This window comes from Porites lutea, chromosome 14 (genome assembly GCF_958299795.1).
Source record: "Porites lutea chromosome 14, jaPorLute2.1, whole genome shotgun sequence".
In the NCBI taxonomy this organism is placed as follows: Eukaryota; Metazoa; Cnidaria; class Anthozoa; order Scleractinia; family Poritidae; genus Porites; species Porites lutea.
In genome coordinates, this window is record NC_133214.1 from 14,723,457 (window position 1) to 14,731,547 (window position 8,091).

Consider the following 8,091-nt stretch of genomic DNA (forward strand, 5'->3'; position numbering starts at 1 on the left):
AAAATTAATATCCTGATTTTACCAACTCATAAAGTTGGACAGTCTGAAATTAATATTTATTTGCTAAATCACAAGACTCAACTTGAAAAAGTTAGTTTTATTAATTATTTTTATTAATTTTTTGTTAGTCCAGTGTATGATTCACCAGACAAAAGAAGCCAATTTTCCTGGTCAAAGTGGCACTGATTAAAAGGGCTGACCATTGTATGTTGATAAAGTGTATTCAACTTTAACAATTATTGTTAAATGAGATTGTTTAAACAGTGTTTTAAACAATAACAGAGTTTTAAAAAATAAAACTTTCAACATAATAAATGCCTACACCACTGTGGGTGTTGCAACTATGCCTATGTTTATGTTTTTAGCCATTTTAGGGCAGTTTAATTAGCACTGTGGCACTGAACATAACCAGTGTAGCAGTTTTGACAGCACCAAGGAGGGTTTCATTTTTATTCTGAAAATGTAGCTACATGTACGATCATCATCTTTGTTGTAGGGTCTTAATCAAGATGGAAGATGGAAATGTCGTTTCGTTTGGCTCCAAAAATAATAAATCATGCTACCAAAACTCCCTATTTTCAAAGCTTATACAAATAGCATTGTGTAATTCAAACCTTGATGATTATCACACGGCATGTCTGAAAACCAGCTTGCTGAACCATTTACCGTTTTTAAATAAAGTTGATTTATTGATAAATCTTAAAATCTACTGACTAGTTTCACTCATTAGGCTCTGTTAGGTAAAATTCCGACAAGCAACATGGCCTTGAAATAGTGACATAAAACTAGATGAAATAGTGACAAATGATATAAAAATGGGTTAATACTGACATGCCAGGACATGGTCTACTCCTTAAAACACGAAATGACCGTATATGAAATTAAGCCCAGGGACAGACATCCCCCCGCCTCCCAAGAGGGCCTCATTCGTTGTCCAGGGGCCTGTTTCTCGAAAGTCCCGATAATTAACGGGCCCGGTAAGCTGTCTCCGTTTACATTAAAGATCGAGGTTTCAATAGTTTTGCATCTAACACGATAAAACTGTCAGTTAATGAAACAAAATGGAGTAGTTTGCTAGCCAGGACCCACGCTCTTATTCTTTATATTTCGATTTGAATATTTGATTTCGGGTCTGTAAAGTTACCGTGACTTTCGAGAAATGGGCCCCAGTTCACTGTGTAAGATTACTGTACAGGTTATTGAACCTATTAGGCTGCATGCATGCATCAAAATGCTACCGTATACAGTGGCCTTTGGGAAGCAACTTGAATAGTATTATTTTGATGTCTATTATCCCAGATGCAAGTTATTCACTGAAGTACTTCAGCAGTGATCACCTCAGTACTCATAATGTTCACTTACAGCCACTGAATGTTAAATTTAAACTTCACTGTTTGTAGTAGAATGGCTCTCGGTATCTCCATACTTAAATGTTCTGGACACTATACAACAGTTTCTGAAAACATCACTTGAAGCACTCTACACTTCCATGCCCCTCTAAACCATCGTAGAAGAAGAAGTTATTTAATGGAGCATCTTTTCCAGAGACTGCCTACAAAAATTGACACAATTTCAGAAAACAAACAAACAAACAAAAATCATACTATATGTTTTTAACATTACTAACACTAAGGGTGTTTGCTACAAACGAAACTAGAAAATGGCTCCACTTACAGTAAGATTGATAAAGGCATCCGACAAGGTCTTGTAAGGTGTGTGGTTAGAGCAGTTTGATTTTACTCTCTGTCTTATGATTTGGCATTTTCAACAACATTCGTTTTAATTTCAATGAAAGCTCAAATTAAATAATTCACAAAAATTGGAAATTCCTTTTAGTAAAATCCAAAGAAGTAGCACAATGGAAAAGTTTTGCCAAAGAGTTTTATTTGAATGGTAACACCATAGAATTTGGCGACAAATCATCTCAACATATCTTGGTCTCAAGGTGAAAGGGTCAAAATTAGCTGTCTTATTGATATTCCTTTTAATTTTAATTCCTTCTTTCATTATTAGCTCAATTGAGAAAACAGCTGACATTTCGTGATGCCACTACTGGTTTCCCTGTGAAATGATGTCTGAGAAACAAGTGAAGAAATTCCATACTGATGATCTGTCACTACCCAGATCTTGGTAGTGCTTCTGATTGGTTGTGCCGCATGGGAAATTTGCCTTAACCAATCAGAAGTGCTACCCAGACATGGGTGGTGACATGTCATCAGTATGGAATTTCTATGGTCATTTCTCAGATGTCACTTAAAGGGGGAACCAGTCGTGGCCTGGCAAAATGTCGGCTGTCGCCTTAAACCAAAACATTAAAGCAGAACCTCATTAAAAATTATTATCTTTATACCTTCACAACTTCTTGTCCCACAACGCCGCCAACAATAGCACACACTGGACTCACTTGTGCTGTACAATGGCTATTAAATTCAAATAAATTACCAAGTTGTAAATTCGCCACTTAACAATCCCCTCATTTTTTAATGAAAACAATACTGGAGAGACATTTTTAAAAATGAAGCCTGTCAAGAGAAATGTTTGAAGGTACATTTTTATGGGCAAAGTTTTTTTTTTAATGAAAATGAGTATGTTAATCGCTTTATCACATTTATTACTTGGCTGTCACTATGCTAAGGAAACCTAGCATACAGTTGTTATTCTGCTTGACAATACCACCCTAATCTCTCGCAGAAAACTTGACATATCGAGCCAAAAAACCTGGGAAAATACAAACCTACTTAACCCATTCGCCCCTGAACCGCCCGTAACCGCCCGTGCGGATCCACGTCCTTTCTACCCTTTGTGACGTCATCAGTTTTTACGGTCAAGGACAACTTTTTCCGCTAACTTGTGCAGAGTGAAGAGATCTTTCAAACCATACCAGAATGAGCACAATTCAGCCAAGGACACCGGAGAAACAGGCAAAAAACCAGGTAACATTGACCTGAAAATCTCCATGGAAATCTTGTTCCATTGCCCACCTGCCTTTCCTTTGACCTAATCCTAAGATCCTAAAAGCTTTCCTAAAAACTATTCCCACCAAAATGAAGCCTACTAAATGCCCAGCAAGAGAAAAAAAAATGAGGCAAGAAAAGCGAAAAAAGAGGGGAGGAGAGAAAGCGAAAAGTAAAAGTCAAGACTGCTGTGTCACTTTTAAACCCAAAAACTATGTCGAAATTTTGCTTTCTGTGCATGCCCGAACTTCGCAAGCTGATATTTTGCATCTGGATCAGAAGGCCATGAAGTGTACGACCTGTAAACCGGTTTGGGGTAAGTTTTAGCTCTTTATAGCATGACAGTGACCAGAAAACCACTCAACTAGCTTCAAAACACGTTTTTCGGCAAAATCTCCAGGAGCGAATGGGTTAATGGAGAATAGCAGTCATAAAGGTTCAATAATCTACTTTTGTAAGCAAACTCAATATAGAATGGGAGAACTGTGTAAACAACAATTTTGGTGACTACAGTTTTTCTATGATATGCCACAATGATAAAGGGAATGACTATTATTATAACAATAGAAGGTAACCCTGAGCTACAAACAAATGCTTTTATGTTTAGAATTTAGAAAAAAAGACAAAAAGTTACAGTTTCCCCTGGAGACATGTTCATGATTCTTTCACACTTAGTATTCTTAAGCTCATCCATATATCTGTATCTCAGGAGTCAATTGATTTATCATTGCTCAAATTTATGTTTATAAGTTTTGTTTGCTTACCTAGCAAATTCATCTGGAAGAAGTGTTTGGTCGAGGTTCAGCTCCTTCATGACTTCATCTCTGAGCACTAATAAATGTTCCTTTTCCTTAGGATTTTTGTTAGTCTGTGGAAGCCGGCCATACTGGCGTTGAAAGCATAATATAACTGCAAAGCACCATGTATATAGATAAGAAAAGGAATTGAGTGAAAAGAGACCACAACACTCTTAGAGCCAGAAGTCAGGCTATTATTTTACCAGGTGCTGAAACCGTTACTAGGTCAGAAATAAGTTAGTGATAGAAAAGTCCAGAGTTGTGGATGAACTGTGTGACCTGCATATGGATTTCTTATCTGAAGTCCGAGTGAATTCGCATCCAAGTTCAGAGCGAGAAATGTTTCCAGCACCCAGCAAATAGCCTGACCTTGGGTTGTATGTACACATGTATGTTGTCATTGGTGGTACTATTCTCTTAGACCCCCTTTTTGGTGAGTCGTTTCAGTGGTTGCGCTTGGACAGAAGGCTGACTCCTGCAAAAAAAAAAGTTGTTTAAAAAATGTGCATTTTTGTGGACAGCGCACAGGTGTTGCTCCAGCCTGGGTTTCACTCCATGCCCTCCTGCCTGGGAGACCAATCCTTATTCAATATTGTGCTATAAACACCTTCACTGTCCAAGGGGGTTTGCATGAAATCCTAACTGTAACCATTCAGATGAAAGCTACTGCTTGGTACATCCCTGATTGTGAGGTACCATTTATGATTGGGCTGTGCAAGGTGCTTCTACATGTAACTTTTGAATCAGCAGTTCCTAATGAAGTGCAAAAAGTGGACTTTAAAAATGTTCAATTTAAACTGTACTAACCTTTTACTATAAAATATACAGAGGGTAATCTTTTTAAAATCTTTGCAGGTTTGTTATCCAGTTTTGCTGTCAGAGCAGCTTTTAATCTGAAGAACTCTGCAAACTAATGAAAACAGCAATCAGAATAACTAAATAGTAATAATACTATAACCTGCGAACAGGCTCCCAAGTTGAACAGGGTGAAAAAGACAATAGTGGCCTAATAATGGCCTGGGAGAAAAAAAAGATTTGGGAGCCTGTAGAATTAATCGTTTTGATGCCATCAATCCGCCCACTTGCAATTATCCTGTAACACATTTTTATGTGAAATGTCATTATAAGGTAATTAGACCAGCTGTCAAATTATGATGTTTTTTATGCTGGAATGCATCGGCTTTAATAACATTCACACGCACGCAGGTATTATTCATCACTCACTAATGTCTTGTCAACAGTCAGCGATCTGACCAATCATGCACGAATCTGGAATAACGGATGGGTGGCATTGAAACAAAGTCTACAGGCTCCCCTGCCTTTTTTCTCTCCCATGTCATGCTCGGCTTGAGATTTTCATTTTTGCAATTGGTAGACTCTTCACAGGCTAGTTTTTTAACAGTGACTGTCCCATCAGTCAGTTATGGGCAATTCAGAAATTGTTGTAATTTGCTGCAGTATGTATTATTACCTCTTGTACCACAGTGGTTTCATTCACATCAATTTTCTGCCTTTTGGCCTCTGGTTCTCCATCTGATCTGGTATTTTTCTTTTCGGCTGCCTTAATGACCTTGGGCTTTTCCCTGATAACAACAACATTTCAATTGTAAATTTTATCATGTTGCCTCTGAAGAGGTAGAGAGATAGGAGGTATCGTGTGGAACAAAAAGCATGTGCCAATGATTTTGATATAATTATCTTAAAACATACTCAACATATTTGTGTTTTCCAAGATCAGCAAACATGAATCCATAGAAGCCAAAAACATCAGCTGCAAAGAATTTGACTCCATTTGCATGACACACTTCATTAATGTGAATCTAGGAAAAAAATATACACAATGTAAGCACCATCTTCCTCAGGCACATTGCAGCTAACTTAGACCCTGCCTACAGCCTGTGGTCTCTTGGGCAAAAAGGCTCTTCTGATTGCCTTCCTCATAATATCAATAAAGGTATTGCTTTGAGTCTAGAGGAAAAGCCCCAAAAAGATAAAGGTCGTCATTTTATGTCAGTAATATTTTTGCTGACCACTAAGGCACTTTTGAAGTGATGTCTTTTGCAGCCACCACCATTGTGGTTCTGTAAGCTCCCTATTCAAAAAGGCAGACCACAAGACTAGGATGTTTTCTAAAGATAATTATTATAATTACAATCACAAAGTAGGTCAGTATTTACTTAACATGATGAATTATATTACCAAATGATCTGCAGAGCAGTTTGTTGCCACAACCAAGTCAAACTGCTGAAAGAAACTGTCATCTTTGTTAGAGATACCCTCAACATCAGCAGTTACTTCAACCATTGGATTCAACTGCTGGGCACGCTGGAGTGAAGACTCGGCACGCTACCAACAGACAGCAAACAGGTGCAGATGTTACATGTCATAATTAAATTCAGGTGAAATTTTCTTAACCTTGGTTGATTCTCAAGAATCAACTAAGGTTAAAAACTTTTCACGCAAATTTAATTATGACCTGTAACAAAGATGTTGTGGTTCAATTTTATCCTTGGTTCAAATTTTGTTTCCCTTCGCTTTGGGGTATGGTAATGTATGATAATGAGTCTAAAACAAAGGAAAATAAAATTTAAACCAAAACTAAAATTGAACCACAACATAAACATTAGACACAAACTGATCCAAATGTTTACAAAACTACAATATCTTTAAAAGGAAAAGAACGTAAAACCTGGACTCAAAACACTCACATTTTTTCCCAAGTCCTGCCGCTGTACTAGAAACTGTGACACAAAATCTTCTTCATTCACAGGGTCGGGATCAACGATTGTAACAGACTTCACACCGGAAAGCACAAGATTTTTACAGATTTCAGCACCTAGTCCTTTAATACCAACCAGCAAAACACGGGATGCTCGTAGTCTAAAAGAAAAAGTTTGATCATATTTACAAATAGTAATAAAACGTCCATCAGCCAAAACCCAATTCATGGCCAAATTCACACTAGAGATGGATTGTCTGTCTGAGATGGGTTTGGTTATCCATTGGATAATTCACATCAGAAAGATTATACATCTTAATTTGAAAATGGAACGGTCTTAATTTTAGATGGACAATCCACCTGACTTTATCCATCTGTTTTTCCGAAAAATTTTGAGGATTTTGAAGAGGGTTATCCGTCTCAGACGGATGGATAATCTGTCTCTAGTGTGAAAACGGCCAATGTGACTGAACTGATTTGTGGCTAGACTCCACACAGATTTAATAATGCCTACGCTCTCCAACCCCACATCTATTAGTTATAGTACTAACTGTTTTTGCCTGGAATATAGTATGAATGAAGTCCATGCATAGTTACAGTACATTGTAAGGCTACAAACATGTCACCCTGTTCCGGGAAGGAAATTCCAAGGAGAAAGAGGGAGGTTCATTGTCTTGTTTAGGGGTGTAAATTCTACCATACTTATACTATTCTGGTATCACTTGTGCTGCGCAGGACAAAATACCAACATTTTTATGTAAGCAGTTATTGCTTAGGCTATGTGTAAAGGAAGGAAAGGAAGAAAAAATGGAAGAAAGTACTCAAAACTGTCTTTTACGCAGCTGATTATGCAGTACCACACCCAGGTTGGTCTCCTTTAGATTTATGATGAGTACTTGGAGTAGTATAATATTCTGGGAAACCTCCCACCTACCCCCTCCATTAGGACAAAATGTTGGGTTGGGGTAGGGGTATGTGGCAATTTCTCAGAATCTCACACTGATCAAAGCATTTCTGCCCCTTTCTCTATGCGACCCCACAAAGGGTAGCAAATTGGTGAATTCTACAGCTGCATTAGTTTGTGCTGCATGTTGGAGATATGGGCAGTTGTTCAGTCACGTGGAAACGTATCCGCAGCACTTGCGGATTGACATCACATACTATAAAGACTGGGGCTTAACCCTTTGGGTATAGAATCTCATGTATACTTCCGGTCATTACGCTCATAAAAGGGTCTAGTCTTCAAAACACGAAATACACAAAACACAAAACAACACAAATAGGTAAACGATCAAATCAATATGTTTATATTTATATTAAGCATGGAAATAACATAATTTTACACGAAATTTTCAATAGCATACAGTACAAAAGCTCTCGAATATAAGCTTAAATGAATCTTGACGACACGAAAACACGTTCGATATTTCTAACCTTTTTTGAGCATCAAGTCCCCAGAGTCGGATCTGTCGGTCATACAACGCCGCTTCATCTTCAGTTATCACTGCCCCATTTTGTTCATCGGTTACCCTCGGATTTTCAACCATTTTTTGATGAATAAACAAATAAATAAATCTTGAAATCTCCGTTATTCAAATATGGCGGGAAGATGCCGGGAAAA

At 37.7% G+C, this 8,091-nt stretch overlaps 1 protein-coding gene across 1 annotated transcript; it reads right to left on the minus strand.

The window, feature by feature from the left end:
- Window positions 1-1,199: 1,199 nt before the first annotated feature.
- On the minus strand, window positions 1,200-8,090 carry LOC140924529 (SUMO-activating enzyme subunit 1-like). Its single transcript, XM_073374548.1, has 9 exons — window positions 7,905-8,090; window positions 6,460-6,631; window positions 5,951-6,097; window positions 5,462-5,571; window positions 5,223-5,334; window positions 4,559-4,661; window positions 3,719-3,863; window positions 2,351-2,420; window positions 1,200-1,552 (listed from the first exon to the last, which is right to left on the minus strand). Exons 1-9 carry the CDS (start codon window positions 8,015-8,017, stop codon window positions 1,466-1,468), a joined length of 1,059 nt encoding a protein of 352 aa, XP_073230649.1. The 5' UTR covers window positions 8,018-8,090; the 3' UTR covers window positions 1,200-1,465.
- Between the last annotated feature and the right edge of the window lies 1 nt (window position 8,091).

Coding starts and splice junctions, on each gene's coding strand:
- LOC140924529 (XM_073374548.1), bottom strand. CDS start 8,017: ATGGTTGAAAATCCGAGGGTAACCGATGAACAAAATGGGGCAGTGATA. Junction 6,632..7,904: donor GGACTTGATGCTCAAAAAAG/GTTAGAAATATC, acceptor TTTTTCTTTTAG/ACTACGAGCATCCCGTGTTT. Junction 4,662..5,222: donor AAACCACTGTGGTACAAGAG/GTAATAATACAT, acceptor TGTTTTCATTAG/TTTGCAGAGTTCTTCAGATT.